Source organism: Chiloscyllium plagiosum, chromosome 17, assembly GCF_004010195.1.
Source record: "Chiloscyllium plagiosum isolate BGI_BamShark_2017 chromosome 17, ASM401019v2, whole genome shotgun sequence".
NCBI classification, from domain to species: domain Eukaryota; kingdom Metazoa; phylum Chordata; class Chondrichthyes; order Orectolobiformes; family Hemiscylliidae; genus Chiloscyllium; species Chiloscyllium plagiosum.
In genome coordinates this window covers 44,664,674-44,692,611 of record NC_057726.1, presented here as the reverse complement: position 1 = coordinate 44,692,611, position 27,938 = coordinate 44,664,674, and the positions used below count along the sequence as shown (strand labels likewise).

The 27,938-nt window shown below is 39.7% G+C and overlaps 1 protein-coding gene across 4 annotated transcripts in view; it reads left to right on the top strand.

Annotated features, from left to right (window-relative positions):
* tox3 (TOX high mobility group box family member 3) overlaps positions 1 to 27,938 on the top strand; it is a 112,302-nt gene that overhangs the window by 73,321 nt on the left and 11,043 nt on the right. For all 4 annotated transcript variants that reach the window (XM_043706970.1, XM_043706972.1, XM_043706971.1 and 1 more), the window contains 4 exons: positions 7,413 to 7,664; positions 21,649 to 21,918; positions 22,734 to 22,961; positions 26,568 to 26,648. In XM_043706970.1, the coding sequence (XP_043562905.1) occupies positions 7,413 to 7,664; positions 21,649 to 21,918; positions 22,734 to 22,961; positions 26,568 to 26,648 (831 nt within the window). The remainder of the gene's footprint in view (positions 1 to 7,412; positions 7,665 to 21,648; positions 21,919 to 22,733; positions 22,962 to 26,567; positions 26,649 to 27,938) is intronic.

Here is a 27,938-nt window from a genome sequence, read left to right as displayed (position 1 = left end):
CTTGCTCACCAGTCTCCCATGGGGAACCTTGTCGAACGTCTTACTGAAGTCCATATAGATCACATCTATTGCTCTGCCCTCATAAATCTTCTTTGTTACTTCTTCAAAAAACTCAATCAAGTTTGTGAGACATGGTTTTTCACGCACAAAGCCATGTTGACTATGTCGAACCATTCCTTGCCTTTCCAAATACATGTACATCCTGTCCCTCAGGATTCCCTCCAACAACTTGCCCACAACTGAGGTCAGGCTCACCGGTCTATAGTTCCCTGGCTTGTCTTTATCGCCCTTCTTAAAGAGTGGCACCACATTGGCCAACCTCCAGTCTTCTGGCACCTCACCTGTGACTATCGATGATACAAATATCTCAGCAAGAGGCCCAGCAATCACTTCTCTAGAGTCCCACAGAGTTCTCGGGTACACCTGATCAGGTCCTGGGGATTTATCCACATTTAACCGTTTCAAGACATCCAGCACTTCCTCCTCTGTAATCTGGACATTTTGCAAGATGTCACCATCTATTTCCCTATAGTCTATATCTGCCATATTCTTTTCCACCGTAAATACTGGTGCAAAATATTCATTTAGTATCTCCCCCATTTTCTGTGGCTCCACACAAAGGCCATCTTGCTGATCTTTAAGGGGCCCTATTCTCTCCCTAGTTACCCTTTTGTCCTTAATATATTTGTAAAAACCCTTTAGATTCTCCTTAATTCTATTTGCCAACGGTATCTCATGTCCCCTTTTTGCTCTCCTGATTTCCCTCTTAAGTATACTTCCTCTTCCTTTATACTCATCTGAGGATTCACTCGATCTATCCTGTCTATACCTGACATATGCTTCCTTCTTTTTCTTAACCAAACCCTCAATTTCTTTAGTCATCCAGCATTCTCTATACCTACCAGCCTTCCCTTTCACCCTGACTGGAATATACTTCCTCTGGATTCTTGTTATCTCCTTTCTGAAGGCTTCCCATTTTCCAGCCGTCCCTTTACCTGCGAACATCTGCCTCCAATCAACTTTCGAAAGTTCTTGCCTAATACCGTCAAAACTGGCCTTTCTCCAATTTAGAACTTCAACTTTTAGATCTGGTCTACCCTTTTCCATCATGATTTTAAATTGAATAGAATTATGGTCACTGGCCCCAAAGTGCTCCCCCACTGACACCTCAGTCGCCTGCCCTGCCTTATTTCCCAAGAGTAGGTCAAGTTTTGCACCTTCTCTAGTAGATACATCCACATACTGAATCAGAAAATTGCCTTGTACACACTTAAGAAATTCCTTTCCATCTAAACCTTTAATACTATGGCAGTCCCAGTCGATGTTTGGAAAGTTAAAATCCCCGACCGTAACTACCCTATTATTCTTACAGGTAGCTGAGATCTCCTGACAAGTTTGTTTCTCAATTTCCCTCTGATTATTAGGGGATCTATTATACAATCCCAATAAGGTGATCATCCCTTTCTTATTTCTCAGTTCCACCCAAATAACTTCCCTGGATGTATTTCTGGGAATATCCTTCCTCAGCACAGCTGTAATGCTATCCATTTTGAATCTAACCTATTGCTCTTTCAATACATAGGATATTTGGTACAATCCAAAGTGGAAAAACTTTTCACTCACTGGAATGGCAATGCCTTTCATTTTGATCATGCAATTCTTTTGGTCAATGTTTATTTATCTACAGAATATGACATAGGCTGTTTCATTTGTGCAAGTGTTTCATCAACTACTGGACACTACAGACAGCATCCTAAAAGCACTGACATATTAACTTCTAGCATTCATTTTTGAATTTGAATCCAGTCCTCCATCAGCCCTCTACATAATGATTCTTCCAATTCTGGCACAACTGTCTTTCTAAGTTTAAAACTGTGCAGAAACCACTTATCTCAGTTGTTAAAGGTGTAGACGGGTTTGAATTTTCTAGTTTTAAAACAGTCAGCATTTTTAACAAGAGCTCTGTGGGCAAGGTAACCGACAGGCTGGTGTATACAAACCTTGAAGGTGTACCAGCATTGAGATATTCACAGTCATCTTTGACAAGCTCCAAAACAATCATGAAGGTCAGACAGTCTCTGATAATCCAAGACTTTGTTATATATTATTACTCACTTCATGATCATTAAAATATACTGGCCGTATATTTTCTGTATCCCTCATAAGCCGTGATCATATTGAACAGTACAGCAGGATATAGACTATCTCTCAGCAAGCCAGTATTAGTAATATAAGAATCAAATGTAAACTGCAGTACACATACAGCATGTTGGCTCAGTGTCAGTTCTGACAGCCTTCCACGAGCAGAGTGTGACTTCAAACTGCACAAATCCACTCCATAAAGTTCCCATTATGTGGAGCTGTATCATCACAGGATGTTGAGTAACCAGATGAGCTTCCTATCTGCTGTTTATGACATTATGTAAAGTCCATGATAAGATTACTGCCTTGTAGTCACTTTCTGTTGGAGCTATTGTTCCCAGACAATCAATTCATTAAGGTAGCCCTGCCTGCACACTGTCACCACATCATATTCCAAACAGCATTGGCATTCTGGGCATGTTTCTCCATCACATTTTAAAATTTGTCTACATATAATTTTAAAGAAATGTCAACCCATAATTGTATAATACTTAAATCCAGAGTGACAGTCAAATGGCTTATCAGTGCAAAATCCAATTCAGGCACTCGTTGGTTTTAATATCTATAAAATGCAGTAAATAGTTTCAGTGACAGGTTAATACTGGTTATAAGTCCATTTCAGGTTCCAGATCTTAAATTAAACATTATCGTTCACTTTATTAAAGGACATATTTGCAATATGTTAATGCTTGGCAAAATAATAATTGTCGTTCCTGTACCAACAAGACCCATCTGCAGTATTTCTATACAGTCATCAGAATTGAATGTTTCGGGTACATGCTCATGTCTACATTATTAATTTAGAGCAATTAAACTTTAATCACAAGCAAATGTTTTCAAATGCAGATTTAAACAAGCCAAGCAGTTATTTTTATCTGAAGTGACACTAATAGAAGCTACACTGAGTTGATATTTGTCATGTGTTCTCATAGACACTATCAGTCTGGCACCTTATCATTTCTGATTTTGAAGGAATAATGACAGCTTCTGTACCTGTGTAAAGCTTTTTTGTTCATTTGCTGTTTTTTTGACATTTTTAAACAATTATCAATTTCAAATTGTTGTTAACAGTTGAGTAGATTAAAATGGAGGAGATAAGGATTTTCATTAATTGTGAAATGTCCATTGCTATTTTAAGAGGTGGCACACAAAGCAGCTAACTGGAGATGTAATTGGATTTTGAGCATGGATTATGTACAAAGACACCGTGCATGTGCAAATGTTCCTAATTTACTGCTTAGAATAGTATTAGATTCCAGATTTGAAAGGATGTATTTATACTGCACCAAGCAAATTGATCTAATTGCTTCTGAGTTCATGCCTCCCTTTATTATAATGTCTACCTATTTGACTTCTATAACAACACCCAGGTTTATTACTGACTTGGGCAATGTGCTGTTAAAAGCCTTTGACACAGTGTTCTCTCTTCCCTTTTCCTATTTTACTTGACATTGCCACAATACTGGTTAATCACCCTTTCTCACCTCTTCTCGTCATTCAACCATTCATTTCCTAATCTCACTATCTTTAATATCTCTCACACCCCAGTTTACCACCTGGTCCAAGACCTTTGTCTCCTCAGCCTCCCTGGCTTTCCATCCCGATCCCTCACTTCACCACGTATCCTCTCTCTTTTCCTATAATATCATATAACCTTCTCAGGATCCACATTAGTAGCCAGTCGTCGTTCTGAAGCATATAACATTGTCTTTATCACTGTCGACATCAATTTTAAAGTTCTCCTACCCAACTTTCCATTCGCACCTTGACTACCTCATAATGTGTCAGTTCAGCCAGAATTCTGATGCCCATATTTTAGCCTACATCAAATCCTATTCACTCATCACTCTTTTCTTGCTGATTAGGTGTTAGCTTTGTTGAGATTCATGGAAGGTTGCTCTCCATGATGCCAAGAGAAGTCTCTCACCATATCTTACCAAACATTACCCATCTAAATTCTATGCCCTTCTCAGTCGATTCTAGCCCCATTCTACAATTCACCATAACCAGAATAACTTGTCACCACCAGGATATCCCAGATGGACTGGCATCCATGGGACCAAGCACTGTTTGTCTGGAGCTGCTGTGTTCAGTTCCTGACATCAGCCCCGGGCATGGCAAATGAGAAAATTTGGCACCCTACTTTGCGGGCAGGACCCTTGGTGAGCCTGGTGGATCAGCTGGTGAGGAACGGAGTGTGTACCATCCCCGGAGCAGAAATGGAGGCCACACACCAGGCGATACCAGACTGGTCTGGGGTTAGAGCAGTCTCAGCTGTCTGGAGGAATGCATAACATTGTAGGAAGAAGGTCAATGACCCCCTTCACTCTCCTTTATAAGTGCGAACATCCTTTCTCTGATACCTCACATGCTGTCTCTCGACATACTTTCCTCACATTAGGGCTCAAGCTCTACCACTTGCACTGTTATCTGTAACATCTTTCCTCCCTCACGGTCACCCACCTGAATCCCTGACATCACTAACTCAGTATGCCCTTTGTGCTACTGCTTCAGTATGCCCTTTGTGCTACTACCTTATTTGCTCAAGACAACTCTCCATCTGCACCAAAATAACAGCTATGCCATCCACATTCATCTCCCTTCATACCAGCCCCTCTCTCATCCCAGTAATAAACTAGTAATTCCAGTAATACTGAGCGAAACTAGAACCTGGTGCACCATATGACTGACTGATTGACTGACTGACTGTGTGTCCAAGCCCATTTTGTATGTGAGACTGCCGTTGATTTACTGTGCCAGGACCCTCTGACCGAAGACTATCCCCCTTGGCTTGACTGAGGATTGCTAACAACCATGACAAGCTTCTTGGCTTTGTGTCTTCACTAAACAGTATGTCAGTGGTAACTCAGGCTGAGGTGTCATAGCTCAAACAGGCAAAGTGCAGGGACACTGAGAGCATGCAGATAAGTTCAAGATCAGTGAATGCCATAAGGACAAGTGAGCATGCTGTAAATACAGCCTGGCCCAGTCCATGAACTGGGTGCATGTATCTGACAGCATTATGATAATTGCCATTGTGCTCCAGGGTATAACACTGAAGTGCAGAAGTGTGCTTTAAGTGGATTGGAAATGTACAATGAGGGTTTTTAGAGTATGGCACCATGTTAGATGCCAATGTCTGGGGATATGGGGTGTGTGTGACCAGTGCCCCTGGGTAGTCATACCATGTTGGTGCCTGGTGTCTAATATGGAGGTCCTTTTAGAGCAAGCTGAAGTGGCCAGGTTCCTGCTCTGATGTCTGTGTTGAGAACTCTTAGCATCTAGTTTGCTCGTGGCAGGCAATAGGATAGGAAGCTTCATGTTAATGATGTGAGAAGTGTTATTAGTAAGGTCATTAACAAACAATAATTCTCTTTAATAGGCAATGCGCTGTTGACTAGCGAGATTTGTGCCTCAATGCCCAAAACTTAGTGAAATGATGCAGCAATTTGCTCCCGACATTGAGATAGGTTGCTGAATCTCTTGCCTGATGCTGCCATATTTGTTGTATCCCAAGTCATTTTGACCCCTATAAGATCCTGTCCTTGGTTACTCAATGTTTGAAATTTACAAATCATGCCTTTGTGTTAAAAATCCTCCATGGTTTTATCCTTTTCTATTTTTAAACATTTCTACAGCCCCCACAGTCGTGCTGTCCTTCCATTTCTCAGGCTCAAGCTTTATGTATTCCATTCCCTTTCTCAGAACCCTAGCCTGTGTGGTCTGCAATCCCTACCTTCTGTTGTGTTATTCCATTTAAGTCTCCACAATAATGCTTCCACCCTGTTCCCATGTACGTTGTCTGAAGCAATGGCATCATTGTATTTTTGGATGCCTTGTGGACAACACGCAATTTTCTTCAGTTGTGAACTCATGCTTTCCTTTATTGGTCAGAGTACAGGAGTTGGGAGGTCATGTTGTGGCTGTACAGGGCATTGGTTAGGCCACTGTTGGAATATTGCATGCAATCCTGGTCTCCTTTCTATCAAAAGGATGTTGTGAAACTTGAAAGGGTTCAGAAAAGATTTACAAGGACGTTGCCAGGGTTGGAGGATTTGAGCTATAGGGAGAGGTTGAATAGGCTAGGGCTGTTTTCCCTGGCGCGTCGAAGGCCGAGGGGTGACCTTATGGAGGTTTTCAAAATCATGAGGGGCATGGATAGGATAAATAGACAAGGCAGCATCCGAGGACAGTCTTTTGCCTGTCCTTGGATGCTGCCTGAATTGCTGTGCTCTTCCAGCACCACTGATCCAGAATCTGGTTTCCAGCATCTGCAGTCATTGTTTTTACCACCTAAATAGACCTTTCCTTGGGATGGGGGAGTCCAGAACTAGAGGGCATGGATTTAGGGTGAGAGGGGAAAGATATAAAAGAGACCTAAGAGGCAACTTTTTCACACAGAGGGTGGTACGTTTATTGAATGGGCTGCCAGAGGATGTGGTGGAGGCTGGTACAATTGCAACATTTAAAAGGCATCTGCATGGATCTATGAATAGGAAGGGTTTGAAGGGATATGGGCCGGGTGCTGGCAGGTGGGACTAGATTGGGTTGGGATATCTGGTCAGCATGGACAGGTTGCACATCTCTATGACTCTTACTCTAAGTGACCAGGTCTAGCAAGTGACAACAGAGCTGTTACATTTGATTGCAGAAAGAACAGCTGCAATCATGTATCAGGCTTGTTAATCAGTGCAGGTAGAGTGTGGGTCACCCATTACCAGAATGTATAAACAATGAATTTTTACAGTGCTATTTGTAAACTTGCTGCCCAGGTTCAGCGGCATATGTTGAATTAATCAACAAAGGACCGCTAAGCACAGATAATAACAGTCTAGCTAATTCACACTACAATGCAACCATAATGTCCTATCACTTGTACTTTCAAATGCCTTGATAACCTAAAATTTTGTTAAATAGTATCACTTAACAGGTATTTAAAGCAGCAGATAAGGAAGATTGCTCATTTTGCTTGTCTAAATAGATCACTTGGCAAGTGAAGAGCAGCCGTTATGTCATAAAAGATTTTGTTCTGAGTTGTGTTAAATCTCATTGTAGACAAATGCAGCTTGATGCAGTTTCTGATGTACATTGATTTCAGCCTGCATTGAGAATTTCTATCTTTTATCAATTGATAACGCTATTAGAGTGGAAGTGAAACACTGTGCTGTTGTGTCAAGGACTGAGGGTTTAATGTTCTCTGTTCTATTTTTTTAAAATCTCATACTATCATACTATACATGGTGATTGTGCCCAATCTGTTCTCTCATCAGACATTCCACACTCCGAGCCTTGGTGATGAAGAGTTTGAGATTCCACCCATAACCCCACCACCAGAAACAGACCCCACCCTGGGGCTAACCGATGTGGTGTCAGGTTTCCAAGGCCTTAATGATCCATTGCCGTCACAAGGAAATGAATTCACACCCCATTTCCCCCCACAAAGTCTGGAACTGCCTTCGATCACAATATCCAGAAGTATTCTGGACCAAGATGGTGGACTCCTCAGCAATGGTTTGTCTGTGGTGAGTGAAACTTTAATATAACTCTCTGGAACACGATCTTTTATTTCGAGCAGGAATTAGACATGGCTTTGACTATAGTTGATTATAAATTCTTGAATCAAAAATGCATCTGTACAGAATACTATCCAAAATATCCAATTCATTAAAGTACACTTTAATACTTGCATATATTTTGAACAAATACAGTATTTCCTTTGTGTTCATATGTGTTTAATGCAGTTAGTCATTCATGATAATTTCTTGTTTGCAAAAAAAACCGAGAAAACTTAGTCCCTCTTTCCTTCATTTGTTTGTACCATTATGTGAACAAAAGAAATCTACATGTATTGAGCTAGTCAAATTGTGGTTCTACTAGTAGTTTAGTGGGTAGGGCTACAATTGGATGAACTACAGAGACTAGTTAGATCACAGATTCAATCTTCAATCACTGCAGTAAGGTGCTAGAATTGACTTTAGTGCCCTGGGTCAGGAGCAGAAGTAAGATTCCCATAATCGATTGCTATCCAGAAATCTGTTGCTGGAACTGCATTGATATGAATGTTTGTGAAACAAAGATCTAACCCAACTCGGCTGTGGTGCAGTCCACAGTCGGTCTACTTGCTGAAATTCCCAATCAAAGCTCAAACCTGAATACTGGAAACCCAAACCATGCCTTAAGAAAAGGGAAGAAAATAGATGAAAATAAAAGAATACTCAAATGAGCACTAAATTCCCACACAAATCTTGCCTCGACGTGTTAGTTAAGAAATGTGAACGAAGCAGCAGTTGATTTACTTCGAGCTCTTTAATCAAAGATTTGGCTGACTTTATGAAAAGTTAATCCAGACTGGTGAATTATAAATGGGCTGATCAATTTCCTGTCTGCTTCATAATCTTTCAAATGCTAATGAGTATTTGATTTGCTTTAAACCAGGTTAAGTTATTACAGAAGTCTAATGTATAACTACCCACCGACAGTGACTTACAGTTTTAAGTCGAAGTTATTCTTCTGAGTGAGAGGGTGAGTTAGTGGTGTCGGATGGTGCTAGAAAAGTTAAATGGGGAAAGTGTCTGGCAGCCACAGAATATCAGTGAGGCTGGAAGCTTAAGATTTTTTTAAAAATGTATTATTTCACAGGCTGGGCATTGGTGAGCAAGAACAGTTGTGTTGGCCATTCCTAATTGCCTTTGAACTGAGTGGTTTGCTGACCCCATTTCAGTGGGTTTAAAATTAACCTGGTTACTGTGGTCCTGAAATTACATGCAGGCTAGAGTAGGGATGGACGATCGCTTTTCCTTCCCAAATGATATGAGTAAATCAGATGGGCTTTACAGTAACCGAGAACAGTTGTTACAGTCACCATTACTGAGACTACGTTGATATTCCAGATTTATTAGAATCATAGAAAATAGGAGCAGGGGTAGGTCTTTTGAACCTGCTCTGCCATTCAATTGAATCATGGCTAATAATCCAGTTTATTACCTTGTTCCCTCCTTCTCTCCATACCCTTGGATACATTTAGCCTGAACAACTGTATCGAACTCCTTGAAAACAAAATGGCAATACAGCAAAAGTTACAGAATTACAAAATCGCAGAACTGTTGTGGAGCGCAAGGAGACCATTAAGCCCATTGTAACTGCACTGGTTATATTACCTAGTGCCAATCTCCTGCCTTTTTCCCCATTTCCCTGCAAACTGTTTCTACCCAAATAAACATCAGTTGAACATGCTTCCACCATATTTCCAGGCAGTGCATTCCACACCTTAAGTGCCTGCTGTGTGAAAATCATTTCTTTTTCTCAGATAACTTTACCTTGTAACATCATTGTAAACCTCTGCCCTTTCGTTCATTTTGTTTTCTTTTATGAGCAGGAAGAGCTTCTCCTATTTATTCTATCCAGCCCACTCATCATTTAAAAGCTCTATCAAATCTTCTCTTCACATTTTCTCAAGGAGAATAGATCCAACAACTTTAATCTATCCTCATAGCTGAAGTTTCTCATTGCCAGATTCATTCAAGGCCATTCAGCACCTGTCCCCATTGCAGAATTTGTTCAAACATGGATTAAAGAGCTGAATTCCAAGGTGAGGAGAGACAGCCCTTAACATCAAGGCCACACATGATTGAGTGTGCCATCAAGGAGCCCTAGTGAAATTGGAATCAATGGGTATCAAGGGGCAAACTCTCCACTGGTTGAAGTGATGCTGGGTATGAATGACGATGGTTGTGGTTGTTGGAGGTCAGTCATCTCTGGGACATCTCTGCAGGAGTTCCTCAGGTTAGGCCCAATTGTCATCAGCTGCATCATCAATGACCTTCCCTGTATCATAAGATCAGAAGTGGGGATGTTCACCAGTGATTACGCTATGTTCAGCTCCATTCGTGATATCTCAGACACCGAAACAGTCCATGTCTAAATGCAACAAAATCTGGACAATATTAAGGCTTGGATTGACAAGTGACAAGAAACATTCACGCCACACAAATGCCAGGCAATGACCATCACTAAGAAGAGACAATCTAATTAATGTCCCTTGACATTTAATGGAGTTACTATCACTAGAATACCCACTATCAACATGCTGGGGGTTACCATCAGGAACTCAGCTGGACTTGCCACATAAACACACTGGCTGCAGGTCAAAGGCTAACAATACTGTAGTGAGTAGCTCACTCTCCAAAGTCTGTCTGCCATCTACTAATAAAATTTAAGGATGTGATGGTAATTGAATTAAATTAATAAATGAATTAAATTCTGCAATCTATGGGATTTGAATCTGTGTCAAATGTCTTTGCAACTCTCCTCATGGCCAGGAGGAACAAGAATGCTCAAACGTGATTCTCTGTGCACCCATCATGGTCAGACCACCTCATGGTATATAAACACACTTCACCCTGAAATTAAACTCCCCAGCGCTCCAGCCTCTCGACCCTGGGTTTGGACCAGTTCCACCCATTCAAGTCCCACCAAGGTGAAGCATCAATCCAGCCAGTCCTATTGTTGCTTCCAAATCAATCCCCATCTGAGAGGGAATGCTAAGCTGGCTGGCCTCAAGGTGGGCCACCTGCCGGAGCCAAAGATTGCATTTTGTGAAATTTAAAACTCCTTCCCGTTCAGGGAATCTCAAACTTCTGGTTTTCCCATGTGTGATCTATGTGTGGGGCCTAAAACCCCATTCCCAACACATACAAATTTCCTTCAAACTGTCCATATTGATTTAGCAGTGAAACTGTAACAAAATAGTTAAATCTTAATAAAGATAACATCATTATTGTAAGATGCCCTCTCTCCAATTTGTTTTAAATGGTTACAATGAAAATAGAACAATAGAAAAAAGGACTGTGATTAGTTGAACTGGATATTCCCTCTTGCAGTGGGTAGCCCTGGTGCCGTCCTGTCTCTCCTCTGGGTAAATGGCCTAAGCGTGGATGGTGCTGGAGAATTGGCACACTGGCCAACCACATGAAATTCAGTAATAGTCCAGCCCAGTGCCTGTCCCTAATTGGGGCCTATAAATAGAGGCTGTTTACTTTACAAACAATGCCTAGACATGTTTCTTTTTTCTCTTTCAAACAGAATCACCTGCAGCCCATGGTTCCTTTTTCAAACTGTACTCTAAGTGTGTTTTCAGCTGTCAGGTCAATGTTTGCGGACTGTAGTCAGTGCTGGTAAGTGACAGGTTAGGTGTAGACCTAAACGCTTGCACTAAAGCAGGTGCTTCACACACAGGTTTAGTCATTCAGATAAAATGCAACCCAGCTGCTCCAGGAATGTAGCATTCTAAGAAGCATTATAATCTTTAATATTCTGGAAAGCTAATACTGCAAGCTTCAAATCATTTTGAATATTGGTGCCTCTACATTCAGGATTTGTGATCGCTCTTTGTGTTGCCAGTCTTTGTTTCCAGTTTCTTACACGGAATCACATAAAATTCCATGCAGTCCAGTTGTTATAATGCTAATATGTTACTAATGTTGGGAATAAATCAACTGCAGACCTAAGATTCCCAAAGACAATACAGTATGCAGTAAATGATAAAGATGCTCTCAAATAGAAGCCTATTCCAGATTCCAACAAGCATTAGTGGTTAAAGTAAAGGATTAGAAATCTTGTATAGATTCAGATCCACCCAATTATGTTTCTGGTAAGTGGAAAAGTGTGCTCGGAATTGTGAATTTATGAAAGGTGTCTTGGTGCAGTGGTGATGTCCCTACTTCGGGGCCAGAAAGCCTGAGTTCAAGTTCCGCCTGTTCCAGTGGGTGTTATCTGAACATATTGTTTAAAAATGTCTTCCTTTGACAGTCTATCTTAAATCAAGGAAAACTTGCAGTGAAACTGCAAGCTATTTCTCTGGCCTAATTTGCCAGCTATGTGAGTTAACTGTCATGCCAGAAATACAACAAGTGTTTGGGAGATGAGGGAGGGAGGGGCTGGGGTATTTTTCACCTTCACTGTTTAGGCAATAATCTGATGTAGCAGATTACACACCAATTGTGGAACCTTTCCAAGTGTCATCCCACTGCTTTTCAACCTGCTAACATTCACTCATCTGTGCATGCTGAGAGTGAAACATACCAGATCAGCAAGCCACTGGGTTACCTAACTGCCATTGCAATTTGAACAACAGAAATTATCTTACATTTTCAACTAGTAGTCTAACTTCGCATCCCTTAGTGCCATTAAAACTTATCATCCGCTTTATTCTAGTTGGGACCTAATTTTCCATCTGATGTCGGAGGCTGAGAGGTGACCTTATAGAGGTTTATAAAATCATGAGCATGGATAGGATAATAGATAAAGTTTCTTCCTGGGGTGGGGGAGTCCAGAACTAGAGGGTATAGGTTTAGGGGTGAGAGGGGAAAGATATAAAAGAGAGCTGAGGGGCAACCTTTTCACGCAGAGGGTGGTACATGTATGGAATGAGCTGCCAGAAGAAGTGGTGGAGGCTTGTACACTTGCAACATTTAAAAGGTATCTGGATGGTATATGAATAGGAAGGGGTTGGAGGAATGTGGGCTGGGTGCTGACAGGTGGGACTAGATTTGGGTTGTGATATCTGGTCAGCATGGATGAGTTGGACCAAAGGGTCTGTTTCCATGCCGTACATCTCTATGACCCTATGTATGGAGTGCGGTGTATAGATGCTCAGAAAGATGTTCGTATGGACATTGCTCGATTGTACTTCTTCATAGGTTAGCATTGGCAGCAATTATGATTGTTGTGAGCAACATGAACAGCATGAGTGTTGAGGATGTCAGGGGTAAGATGGGCAGTGGGGGTGAAAATAGGAAATGTTACACTTGCGCATGCATCCTTACTACATTTCAATTAAAGATGTAAATTGATGGTGGTTTATGTTAAAATAGGTTACGTTTCTATTTTTGTTTCTTTTCAAAGAAGAAATTTAGTGGCTTTCAGCACTGATACATCACCTTTATATTTCCCTTGGGTAATATACCAGAGATGTACAGTAAACCATTCCATGAAGCAGAACATTCTTTGGATTTTTTGTTCAAAAGAATGTGTCATGTTGTTTGATGAGTTGCAAAATAGTACAAACATTATCAGCACACATGTTTATTCGAAAAGTGGATGAAACAGAATGCTTTCTGGGTTCTGAATTAAAAACAAAACTATGCTCCTTTGAGGCAACAGACAAGACTATTCATTTATTCATCTACTAACAACACAGTCATAGTTATTTATAGATTTTGGAAGAGAGGTGATTTGTGCCACAAGCATATAATTTAGCTTTCAGAGATTAAACACTTTTCCTCCTTTTATATAAGATTTGCAGTATTTGCTTGCAGCATGATCGACACTTTCTGCTCCTGGAAAGTATTTTGCTTTCATGACAGACAATGGAAGAATTCCAATCCTGTAGAAATAATCACTGCTGAGCGAATTTATTATACACTAAAATAGGGAGACTAATTTCTGTACATTGTGAATCAATTCTAGAATCTGATTGGAGAAATGAATAGGTGTCATGTCATTTTCCAGGAACACTGTCACATTTTACAGATTGATAGCAATATATTTGTTTTACCGGTTTCATTATTTCTTTACCATAAATATTATTTCAAGCAAATTTTCAAAGTCATGATAGCTAGTCCACATGAAATAATGGGAGAGTCGGGGTAGATAGCTATTATACTGTCCTTGTGCTTCTCTGATCAGGCCTCCAGTCTCGTTCAGGAAGATTGAATGAAATTGTCGTCTTCATGCCAGTTGTGCATGTAGCTGGGTACTCTTGGCCAAGTCGCAGGTTGTCAGTGTTCCACAGCAGAAAATTGTTCTCGCATTGACACCAAATTACAGTCTCATTCAGAGAATTCATGAGAAAAAGCTGGTGTGGAATGTGGGAAAAAAAAGTGTACTGTAGACAAAGTAGCACAAACGCTGGTGTGGAAGAGGCTGGGCTGATCTCTTCCTCCAGATTTGACGACAGAATCACAGCATTGTTAGTTGCAGTTATGACGAACCCAATTACTTCTTGGCTGTTTAGTTGCATGGACCATCTGTCTAAAGAAGAATATTCTACCTCAAGGGAAGAACTGAATGGTCAACTTGCCCTGAAACATCTCATCAGCTGTTCACTAGTCAGCATTCACTGTGATAGTGAAGAAGAATGTAACCTTAATTGCCCTTTCTGACCTCGTGATAGATACGACATAACGAGGCCATGTTGAGGGAAAATAAAAGATGAGTGGTTACAAATGGTGTTTTACATCACACATGTTTTCTTATTTCCAGTTTAAATTCGTAAGACAAAAACATTGTAAAGTTAATATTAATTCAAGTAAAGTAAATGGCATGTCTCTTTCACATTGCAGCATGAATTACACAGTAATGTCCTTCATATGGCTTTTTTTTAATGGGAAAAATGATATTTGAACCATTGGCATATAATTCAATGTGTACTCAACCCTCCATCATAAAATCATCTGTATTTGCCCAGGTTCACATGGAGGAATTTTAAATTCAAGTACATTGGAAGACTTTCATATGTCAACTTAATTGTAATTTTAAGAAGATATCTTTGAAAATTTTTATTACCCAATTTATGATCAAAGCAATAAAAGCTGCACATTTTAAAAAAAAAAAGACTGTCATCTAAATGGGGTGCTCCGGTTTCCTCCCACAATCCAAAAATGTGCAGGTTAGGTGAATTGGCCATGCTAAATTGCCTGTAGTGTTGGGTGAAGGGGTAAATGTAGGGGAATGGGTCTGGGTGGGTTGCGCTTCGGCAGGTCGGTGTGGACTTGTTGGGCCAAAGGGCCTGTTTCCACACTGTAAGTAATCTAATCTAAGTAATCTAATCTAATCTGAAAAATTCTGATGCTGAATATAAGCCATTTTGGACTTGTGATTTTAGTGTGATGTGAAGCTCTTGATTGGATTATTATTTTGTAATGCAATTATGCACATCCATTAACCTGTACAGGCATAACATTGGAGATCATAATTTGTAATTCCTTGCATTTGTGACAAACTGGCATCATTCCCTACAATGGATTAAAAGCATTTTTGAGTAAAATCCCATAAATCACGCATTTTGTGCATCAAAACAATGTTTTAATATGAAATATAAATTTAATTAAACAGATTCTATTGATAATTCCCTTTTCACATTATTTTATTGTTATTAATAATTCTATAGATATTCTGAGCCACTTCTTTCAATCTATAGGTGGTGGTTCAGCACATTCTTTTAACACCTTTCCATAATCTGTCCAGTCCACTGAATAGCAACGATTTCTGTAGTACATCAGTTTCAGAAAGTGGAATTTTTACTAGACAGCTATTGTGACATATTGGGTCAGTCAGAAATGAAAGATATTCATGCAAGCATGCAATACTTGTAATGAAGTCTCACTCTGACCTTCTGTATGATTGATTCTGTAATTTAGTTTTCTCAGGCTGTGCCAGAAATGAAATGAAATCATGTTGAACAAGTTCTGAATACCCACAGTGCACTACGAAAAATCTTCAGCCCAAGAGGCTTGAGGGGCAACAGCTGAGCGATTTATCTCTGCACTATTATAGGCTTTGCTAGCATTCAGAATTTCATTTTTCTCATTTGGTTTAAGAGCTTAATTCTGCAGGTAGTTGTGAATGGAAAAAAAAATAAAACACAGTTCACATATAAATTGCCAGAACAGGAGTATGTGCAGAGGGCTGATAAAATATCTGAATAGAGTTGACCTTTCATGTTAGTGAAAGTTGCTGGGGGATTCATCCTCATAATTACCATATAGATTATTTTATTCCTGTTCTGCAATGAAACATTTCAGAGAGCACTACTGCTGATTGAATGAAAATTGAACTTGTTAACAGTCTTTCCAGTTTTGACTTAGAAATGCTATGGGACTCTGCTGTATGTTATGTAAAGTTAGTTTTAATGAATTCTGATATTAACTCTGAAGGAACAGTGAATGTCAAAGCAAAAATGACTCATCCTATACCCCTCATTTATTATTCAGTTAAAGCAGTAGATTTTGATTTAGTATGCATTCTATACTATTAAGTGTGCAACTTACTAAAGTATACATGGTATTTAGAATGCTCCTTCATACTTGCGTGGACTGGTACATCACAGTTTAAGAGTTCATATCCCCCTCTGTCAGCCAAAATTCTTCACTTTCCTGTGGCAAGACAGACAAGATTGCAATCTGTGTTTTGATTGAAAATGTGAATTGAAATTGCTAATAGCTCACTACAAAGAAAATTGCTTTATATATCAGACATATTGGTGCATAATTATACATGTCTACCAGACCCTGTTAGTGAATATTCAATTAAGCTTGAAAGGAATGTGTTTTCACACGATCGTTGTGAATCAAGCATTTATTTGTGTATTTTACTCCATAGTAAACATGTCTATGATGGTATTTTTTGTTGTGATTTGTAGCTATTTAACTTTCAAGAACACACCAGATATCCTTTCTTTTTATGTAAATGTTGTATGTAATCTCAAAATCAATCCAGGTTTTTTAAATCAATTGAGTGAATTAACAATCTTGTTTACAGAGCTGAAAGTGAAGTAGTTATTTTATGCATCATTAAAATGTTTAATGTCTGGAACATTTTGTTCCTTTTGAATAAAGTGTTCATTGCACAGTTGTTTATCTTCTCTTGACTATCAAATGCACATTACCTATGGAATTTTCCATTGCTGTACAATGATTGTGACATGAAGTAAAATGGTTTGCATTCTCTGAATCCAGTACAGTATTTCCCACAATTTGGCATTTAAAGAAGTAAACATCTATGATGGAAATGAATGATTCATTTGTGCAGGGCAAGATCATTAGGTAGTAAAAATCCAATAATAGTGACTGGAAATGACTGCTTTAAATGTCACAAACACGTAACTTAAATGGCAAAAGAGTTTCCAAATTGTTTTGGTTATTTCAGGTATCATAGAATAGCTTAATTCTAACTGTGTTGTTATACAAAAAAATTGTATAGTCCACACTTCCCCAATACTCAGTACAATTATGTTCTTTAGAGAAGGAAATCTTTTCCTAGTTTGGCCTATACGTGACTCCAGAACCATGGTAACGTGATTGATTCTTAATTGCCCTCTGAAATGACCAAGCAAGTAACCCAAGATGCTGCGAAGTATAAAGAAAGGAATGGAATTGGACGTACTACTTAGCACTAACAGCAAAAATGACAATGGCAAACACAGTCCCAGCAACCCTGCAAAGACTGCATTATTAATATCTGGAGCCTTGTGCTCAAATTAGGAAAGCTGTCTCATAGACAAGTCAAATAACAGCTTGACATAGTCATACTCTCAGAAATATACCTTCCAGACAACCACCAACACCATCCGTGTATGTTCTGCCCCATAGTCAATAGACTCAGCAAAGATTTTAACACCATGATATATAGTCAAGAAGGAGTTGTCTTCGGCATCTTCAGCTTTGAGTCTGACCCCATGAAATCTCATGCAGCACATCAATTTTGAGCAAGAAGACCTCCTGCAAATTACCACAGACTCATAGCTGGTGTGTTATATTAGCAGTTATAAAGATGATTTTTTTTTAAAACTTGATGACAATATTTTTTAAGTTTATAATGATACAATAGACCACTTATCATAGTCTGTTATGCGTGAGCTTTTGAGAGGAAAATTCAAAATGTTTTAGCCACCCCAAACCCTTGGCAACTTACATGCCTCACCAATCCCCAATGGTTCATAACTTCCATTGTAAACATATTCCAAGGTGACAGCCGAGTAGGACTCTTCAGCCGGAGCTCATCCACTCTGTCCATGTCTTTGTTTTAGATTAGATTAGATTCCCTACAGTGTGGAAACAGGCCCTTCGGCCCAACCAGTCCACACCGACCCTCCGAAGAGTAACCCACCCAGACCTGTTTCCCTCTGACTAATGCACCTAACACTATGGGCAATTTAAAATGGCAAATCCACCTGACCTGCACATCTGTGGGAGGAAACCGAAGCACCCGGAGGAAACCCACGCAGACGCAGGCAGAATGTGCAAACTCCACAAAGATAGTCGCCCGAAGCTGGAATCGAACCTGGGGCCCTGGTGCTGTGAGGCAGCAGTGCTAACCACTGAGCCACCATGCCACCCTAAAACATTCAGGTTTAAGTCCTGAACTGTATGATTAGCTTAGATTCCCTACAGTATGGAAACATGCCCTTCAGCCCAACAAGTCCACACCAAACCTCCAAAGAGTAACCCACCCAGACCAATTTTCCTCTGAATGATGCACCTAACACTATGGACAATTTAGCAAAGCCAATTCACCTGACCTGCACATCTTTGGACTGTGGGAGGAAACTGTGCAAGCTCCACACAGACAGTTGCCTGAGGCAAGAATTGAACCCAGGGCCCTGGCGTTGAGAGGCAATAGTGCTAACCATTGAGCCACCATGCTGCCCTTCCTTTTTCTTTGCTTTTTGTGGGGTTTTTTCTGTCTTTCTTCTTGGTGATATCCTGAACTCCTGGCCTCATCCCAGTCTTGATCTGTCTGCCTCAGCGCAGACCTAGCGTGGCAATCTCTTGATGGCTTGATGTGGTCGTCTCTCAGCATGGATTTCCAGCCTCGGGATGACTCTAGAGCAGTCTTCCGGCCTCAAAAACCTTGAGGTGAAGCCTGGCATGGCCTAGAGGCAAGGTGTCGACGTGGACTAGGTTGGGAGGACTGTTATTCTGAAATTTTATTTCTTTATTTTTCTGATTTATTCTTATGATCTGTAGTGCTAGATTTTTTATTTCTTTATATTTCCTTCTTCCCTAAAGAATTTGTCCATACGAATCTGTCCCTAGGTACCTTTGTACCTCCGATATTGCCATAAGTAGTGACTTGTAAGCTTTTCACTGTACTCATTTGAGTACATATGATAATAAAGCTAATTCTAATTCAGTACCCTTTCCCACACCCTGCCATAGCATCTCTACCCTTCAGGTAAACAAATACAATTTCCATGTCCACCTGGTATTTGCTCTACAGAACCAATGTACCCTGTAGTAATAAGACGTATCTGGAAAAGCTTTAACCACAGCCATTCATTTGCAGTTTTTTAAAAAAAGTGATGACTTTACTCTAACCTTATGAAAATGTCAATGAACCAGATCATTAAAATGTTAGTAACAGAGATTATAAACACTTAACCATGCCTTATCTTGTGTAAACAAATATTTTGCAGTTGGATACAATATTAAAGAGGAAACAAATGTCAGTGAAGCATATTTCCTTTGGGTGCAGTTGTTTTAGTGGACATCTGAACTCTCACCAGAATGCAGAATGAAGTTTAGCTGGACAATATGTAGGGGTCGGGGAAAAAGCATATATTAGCACGCAGGATATGTGGGACCATTTGTTGGATGGAGTGACATAGGTTTACTTGGGCATCTCTGAGAGGACAAATGGGGAAACTTGGCTAGAAGGGCATAAGGGACCATGTGTGACATGAGTGAAGGTGTATCTCCTGGCAGGGAGGGGACACGAGTGTGTGGAGGACGAAAGGGCGAGAGACGTGAAGATGAGTTTTGAGGTTTATGCTTTATTATGCTGAGCCAAAGCCCACACATGCCTTGGCCAACCCATCTGGCTGCCTCCACACTGTTTTCAAATGCATTGGACCTGATCCCTCTTCACACCCATTCTCCTGAAATGAAAATCCTGTTTTTTGAAGCACTTTTTGCTGCGGTGGATATGCTGAGCTGGGAAATTCCCCAACTCATGCTACCTGTCTTTGAAGAAAATCCACCCCCTCCTGCAGAAGCAGTTATATTAAGAAGCACAAGTGTAACAGCAAAAGAAATCCTATTTCTACACATGCAGAAGAGAGCCATGAACCTTTCAAAAATAACAGTGGCAATCATACTTGAATCCAAATGCCGCATTTCTAATTTTCCCATTTTAATTTGTGCCAAAGATTACCATGGCGATCAGACTACTAAATATTTCACCAGATTAAACCAAATCATCTGCTCAACTGAAGCAATGTATATCAATTAAGACCAAAGCCAGAACTAGCTTTGAGATGGTGTATCTCATGAGGATTGAATGAGAAATTACTTAGATATTTGGATTGTATTTACATTTTTCATTGCATTTTATGCTGCTTAGCCAGAGAGAGAAAAATAATTTCCCCATTTTTTTAATGATGATCAGAATCAGTCACTTGGTAGTCCCACAGACCAGTGGGCAGCACGGTGGCACAGTGGTTAGCACTGCTGCCTCACAGCGCCAGAGACCCGGGTTCAGTTCCCGCCTCAGGCGACTGACTGTGTGGAGTTTGCACATTCTCCCCGTGTCTGCGTGGGTTTCCTCCGGGTGCTCCTGTTTCCTCCCACAGTCCAAAAATGTGCAAGTTAGGTGAATTGGCCACGCTAAATTGCCCATAGTCTTAGATGTAGGGGAATGGGTATGGGTGGGTGTGCTTCGGCGGGTCGTTGTGGACTTGTTGGGCCGAAGGGCCTGCTTCCACATTGTAAGTAATCTAATCTAAACCTCTTCCTGAATAAAACATATTGACACACCTTTGGATTTGTATTCTTTATTGTAGTGGTGCACATTTTCAGCTATCCTTTGGGCTCTCTGAGTGAGATGGACAATTTAGCACATTATCAGTATGAGCTCACAGGCAGTTTTTGTGAACATTGACTCAGCAGCACAGAGAAGTTTCACTCAGGTACTCTGAACAGGGTTTAAACGTGTAAACAAAGCCTTACCCCATCACCCCGTTTTGCCAGGAAGCTAATTTGTCAATGGGGACTTTTCACAGAGAATCACAAAGTAACTTCGAATGATTTTGTTAGATTACTTACTTAAATTATAGTTATTTTACAATCAAAAGCTGCTTATGCCATAAAAGTCATAAACAGATCATTCCATTAGCAGCACTGACAAGAGATCATTATTTGTATTTATTAGACAACTTGAGGTAAAAAGTGACAATCTTGCTCAAGAGTTATAGAGTCAATCTCATTTATGGGTCACAAATGACACGAGGTATCTTCACCAGTGAAATTGATCATAACTCAGGCTTACTTGTGGAGAAATTGATCACAAAGCATTACTGATCATGATCTAGCTTCTATGTATAGCATGGATTCATCAAACAAGTGAAAGTTTTTCAGGCCATCGAGTCCCTATCTTCCTTGTATCTTGTGGAATGTTCCTGTTTGTCAAACTCTACATCATTTGTGCATCTGCTATTCAATCTTCAACCTGTAATCTTTCACATCCTGCTCCTAATTTCAGCTACAGAGGTATTGATAGATGTTTATCCTCTGGAAAAGTGGAACTAGTCTGACTATCATTTTATTGATATTAATATTGTGTCAATAGAATAGTCTGTTATCTCAACTGGTGAAGAATCCCTCTAATCCCATTGGGTTACTAAAATGTTCCTCAGGAAATTACGAAAAGGAATAACCTCAGTGTTTTGTCTTGAAGTTCTGTGTCCAATCACATTAAATCTGAACCTGTTTTCTCCTCCTACCAATGCAGGACCTGGGACAAGCTCAAGTTCCCCAGTACCACCATAATCCGAGCATGGGTATGCGGTCTGTTGTTCACATGGCTGATGTTAACCAAGCAGGAATGATTCAACATAATCAGTTGACCACCATTAACCAATCACAGCTGAGCGCACAATTGGGATTGAATTTGGGAGGTGGTAATGTGCCCCATAATTCACCCTCACCCCCTGCCAGCAAGTCAGCAACTCCATCCCCTTCCAGCTCAGTAAATGACGATGATGCTGAGGAATTCAACAGGGTATGTTGTTTGCTTATTTATAGTTAAAATACATAGAACATGTAATTCATTCAAACTATTCTTCTGGAATTTTATGCTTATGTTCTCCATTTTTAATCATGTCTATTGTAAAGGTAGAGTTGTATTAAGCTTAGAAGACAATAGTATTTAGGCTTATATTTTGAAGGGATAATTCTTGCTGTTGTACTGAAGAATGTATGTTACTATGACTATTTAAAAATAATAAGTGATTTTTATGTTCTTTTTGATTTATTTAAGTGAATAATTCATACTGAATGTAGACAAACTAAATTTCAAGGCCAGTAAATAGCTAAGTCTTGTCTAGGCAATTTTGTTAAAACAGCAAATGAATAGTTCCATCAAATTTCATTTTTAATTTTCATAAAATAATTGCAGTTTTTAAATTTGCTTTGAGTGTGATATTTGATTAACTAATCTGCCTTGATTTACTTTGGTTCTGTCAAGCACTTTAGAGATTGTTTTAGACTCATTAGCTAATCCAGATCAAGAAAGCATTGTTACATATTTGATTACCTAGAGCTTTGATCTCTAGTTGCTAAATCCTGCATGATTCAAAAGTACATTGTACATTCAATGCCTAAAGACATTTGGTACAATGTCAACTTTTGATTTATCTAAGACTAAATGTACAAATATTTGTTCTTTCAATTTTACCCTTGTTAAGGGAATATTAGAATCTAAATGAATAATAATTTTCAACATAATTTAATCAGACAAAATGTTTCAGTCTTAGCATTTTAATTGCCTTGAAGAGAGCATTTGCAATAACAAACTGTTTTTCTGTCTTGCTTCAGGTGAGTGTTGAGAAACGAGCTGCAGTCGATTCAGGAAAAAAACCCAAGACACCAAAGAAGAAGAAGAAGAAAGATCCTAATGAGCCCCAAAAACCTGTATCAGCCTATGCTCTTTTCTTCAGGGACACGCAAGCTGCCATTAAAGGACAAAACCCCAATGCCACATTTGGCGAAGTTTCCAAAATTGTAGCATCTATGTGGGACAGTCTAGGAGAGGAACAAAAACAGGTGACTTTTAGTTATTCTGTAGAGACCAACAGTAGAGTGACAATCAATCAGATCTTTTGTTACTGAAATAGATGTTGGCAATGAGGCAGGGTTGCATTAAATTTTATGTTTTGCTGTAATAACGATATTGAAACTATCAGCATTTTCTATCATCACTCCACACAGACTGATGTCGATTGTGGTAATCCACATGTAATCAAAATAGCATGGAAATCCAGAAGCTAGTGATAACTATTTAACGCTTCTCCTGAGGATGCATTGTTGAGTAATCTCCAGAGTGCAAAACTCTGGGCAATGGATGAATTCATTAATGAAAACTTCCACTTTTATGCTGATTAGTAATACTGTAAACAATTCTTGAAAAATGCACATCCCGTTGAATGAGGTATAATTGGGTTTTTAATAGTGTATTAACTTCATAATTAATAAGAACATTCCTAAGCCCTGAAGAAACTATTTTAATATTTGTAGAACGTCCAACTTCTCCATTAGGAGAATACAATTTCCACAAATTCATGTTTTCTATAAATCTTAATTATATTTTGTTTTATTATCTAAACTTTTTTTAAATGTAAAATATATTAAGTGTTTTTAATTTCAGGCCTTTCTGTCTGTGAGAATAGTTCAGTGGAATTTATTTCAATTTATTTATTTTGAATTTATTTAGTCTGCTCAATGTCATATCTGTTTCTGGGCCCTGGCAATTCAATGGACTTGGGATCAGGTACAAATTCACCTAGAGAAAGGGGAATTATGTGCACAGCTATTGCTGCATTTTTGTTTGGTCAGGAGCAGTTTCTTTGGTCAGGAGCAATTGCCTTGCTTCACCACTTGACCAAAACATCCACACCAATTTATCAGCTAGTGGGTAATCTTAATTTTGGCATTTGGCAAAGAATAAATGATACTGATTTAGTTGATTGTTATACAAATCTTCAGCTGATTCAATGGAATGTAAAATCTAAAATGTAGGGGTGGCCAGTCTGATATTGCTCAGCCCACGCAATCAACACCCAAACTTGGAATTAACCCCAGTACTTTCCACACTATTCTGTAGTTTTTTTTCTCAAATAGGTAACAATGTGAGTTTTAAAAAATCAGAAGATTATGTGATCCTTGTTAAATTTGATGTGTAACATCTGCTTTCATTTCTTATTTATTTTCTCTTCGAATCTGAGTTATTTCCCTTAAGAAGAAGGTCTATGAGAATCCTGTTTTCTGGTGTCCAGCTCACAGTGTTGCATCTTACATTTGATTCAGTCCAGCAATTTGACAAATGAACAAATTGTTACTCCCCTACTCCCCATTTCTTAGATTAGATTAGATTAGATTACTTACAGTGTGGAAACAGGCCCTTTGGCCTAACAAGTCCACACCGACCCGCCGAAGCGCAACCCACCCATACCCCTACATTTACCCCTTACCTAACACTACGGGCAATTTAGCATGGCCAATTCACCTGACCCTGCACATCTTTGGACTGTGGGAGGAAACCCACGCAGACACGGGGAGAACGTGCAAACTCCACACAATCTAGGTTTGTTTCGACCTTCTTCATAACAAGCCATGATCTCATTCACACTAAATTCTGTTTAGTCATCAGCCTTCTGTCCTCATGTACCCTGTGTGTACTGCTCCTTATCCCCTCTCTATCTTAAAATTTCTCTATGTTCAACAATCAGCAATGGTCTCAGCAGGAGACAGCGAGGGGCGGTGGAGGGTTGTTTTTATTACTGGTGTCCTGTGACCAGCAGTGTACCATGGGGATCAGTGCTGGGTCCACTGTTGTTTATCATTTATATAAATGATTTGGATGAGAAGTTTGGAGGAATGGTTGGTATGTTTGTGGATGACACCAAAATTGGTGGTATAATGGACAGTGAAAAAGGTTGTAAAGATTACCCTGGGATTACAAGATTACAAATTCTAAAAGGCCTAGAAATTCTAAGATTACAAATGGATTTTGATCAATTGGGCCATTGGAATGGCAGATGGAGTTTAATTTGGATAAGTGTGAGGTATAGCATTTTGATAAAGTGAACAAGGACAGGATTAATACAATTAATGATAGGGCTCTGGGTAGTGTTGTAGAATAAAGAGACCTGGGGATTCAGGTTCATAGTTCATTAAAAGTTGTGTCACAGGCAGACGGTGGTTAAGAAGGCGTTTAGCATGCTTCCTTTCATTGCTCAGACTATTGAGTATAGGGGTTAGGGTATCGTGTTGAGGTTGTACAGGACATTGGTATAACCTCTTTTGCAGTACTATGTACAGTTCTAGCCACCCTGTTATGGGAAGGAATTATTAAATTGAAGAGGATTTACAGGATGTTGCTGGAAAGGGAGGGTTTGAGTTATAAGGAGAGGCTGGATAGGCTGGGACTGTTCTCACTGGAGTGTGGGAGATTGAGGTGTACAGAAATTTATAAAATAATGAGGGGCATAGATCAGGTGAATACCAAAGACCTTTTCTCTAAGGTGGGAATTTTAAAACTAGGGGCTTATTTTTAAGATGAGAGGAGAAAGATTTAAAAGAACCTGAGGGGCAAATTTTTCTCACACACGGTGGTTCATATGTGAAGTGAACTACCAGAGGAAGTGGTAGATGCAGGTGCAGTTACAACATTTAAAAGACATTTGAACAGGTACGTGACTAGAAAAGATTTAGCAGGATATGGGCCAAATGCAGGCAAATGGGACCAGTTTGGTTTGGGAAACTTGGTTGGTGCAGATGAGTTGGATTGAAGGGTCTATTTATGTGCTATATGACTCTCTGACTCTATAAATGATTGTATAGGCTCAAAGGGCTGAATGGCCTATAACAAATGTAAGTTGTCAGCTCAGTATAGCACCTAACTCTCCCCCTCTCCTTTATCTCATTCTATACCATGATTCAGTCTCTAACACCATAACCCTCCACTTTTCTCTTCCTTTTAAATGCCCTCTCAACACCCCATTTATCACTTAACATTTAGCTATCCCCCCCCAATCTGTCCTTACCTATTTTACTGACAATTTTCCACCCCATTTCCAGGGATGGCACGGTGGGTCAGTGGTTAGCACTGTTAACTCACAGTGCCAGGCACCCGGGTTCGATTCTAGCCTTCGGTGTCTGTCTGTGTGGAGTTTGCACATTCTCCCCGTGTCTGTGTGGGTTTCCTCCGGATGCTCCGGTTTCCTCCCACAATCCAAAAGATGCGCAGGTCAGGTGAATTGGCCATGCTAAATTGCCATAGAGTTAGGCGCATTAGTCAGAGGGGGGTTACTCTACAGAGGGTCAGTGTGGACTTGTTGGGCCGAAGGGCCTATTTCCACACTGTAGGAAGTCTAATCTAATCTATTTTCATTCATTCAGTCTATTTCCATTCATTGGTACCTTTTTACATTAAAGGTTATATGGAAATGAAAGTTATTTTTGTATAACATAGTGGCTTTTCTAAAAATCTGGAAGCTGCATAAATAAAACTCTTTCCATAATCAAATGCTATAAAATTGCTGTATGTTACATATTACAATGTCCTGCTGCATGGTTTTCTTATGAGTCATAAATGTCCAAGGTTAATAAGTACAAGCATTTAAATTTCAGAATATCTGTTCTTGAATGTAGGTATACAAAAGAAAGACAGAAGCCGCTAAAAAGGAATATCTGAAAGCGCTTGCTGCATACCGGGCCAGCCTTGTTTCAAAGGTAATCTTCAAAAAGTGCATATTGAATGAACATGCTGAATGTGGGATGTTTGTTTAATGAAAGGTCTGTCATTCATGTTTGTTAGTGGGTTACTTCTGGATCAAATGTAATTAAAAGTCCACAATTAATCCCAGAACTTGGTTTTATGTCACAAATTAAAGCATAAAGCGAGTAACAAAAATATTGTCTGCAACACATATTGAATTTATGGGGAAATTAGCTTACATTTTATTATTTGTCAACTGTCAGAAAAAGTCACTGCAATTACATGTGTCTCTTACTGTTTCTAAAATCTTAAAAGATAAAATATACTATTTTTCGAACAAATTTGAACAACCACATGACATGTGCCAGTTGTGATTCAGTAGTAGCATTTTGCAGCTGAATCAAATGTATGTTCAAGTCTGCCGCAGTAATTTGAGTACATAATCTAGGCTGGACCTCCGTACATACTGAGAGATTGTCGTCTTTCAGATAAAATGCTAAACCATGGTCTCATCTGATTCCTCCAGTGGATTTAAAATATCGCACAACAGTATTCAAAGGAGAGGAGAAAGTGAGGACTGCAGATGCTGGAGTCAGAGTCCAAAAGTGTGGTGCTAGAAAAGCACAGCCAGTCAGGCAACATCTGAGGAACAGGAGTGCTCCTTGGATGCTGCCTGACCTGCCGTGCTTTTCCAGCAACATAATTTTTGACACAGTGTTCAAAGATCAACGGACCGCTCCCCTTGCCCAGCCCAATATTAATCCCTCAGTCAATTTCCCAGAAACACATTGTCTCTTTGCAATTTGTAAGATTTTATTGTACTTCACTACCACATTGCTTGCTTTACAGCAATGGCACTGCTTCACAGTTAATTCAGCATTTCAGCTGTTCAAGCATTTAAGATGTTCTGAGGCAAATGAATTCAAGTTCTGTCTTTCCTCCTATTAATGAGATACCAATGGAAATCAGTCAGTGCTATGTTATTGAAACTTATGGGACACTTGCATAATTCATTTTGATATGGGCCTGATTACTACCTTCTGATCAAGACAAATTGGGAAAGGAACCTGGAGACTGATAGAGTCACAGAGCAGACTCTTCGGTCCAACTCGTCCATTCCGACCTGATATCCCAACCCAATCTAGTCCCACCTGCCAGCACCCGGCCCATATCCTTCCAAACCCTTCCTATTCATATACCCAACCAGATTCCTTTTAAATGTTGCAATTGTACTAGCCTCCACCACTTCCTCTGACAGCACATTCCATACATGTACCACCTTCTGTGTGAAAAAGTTGCCCCTT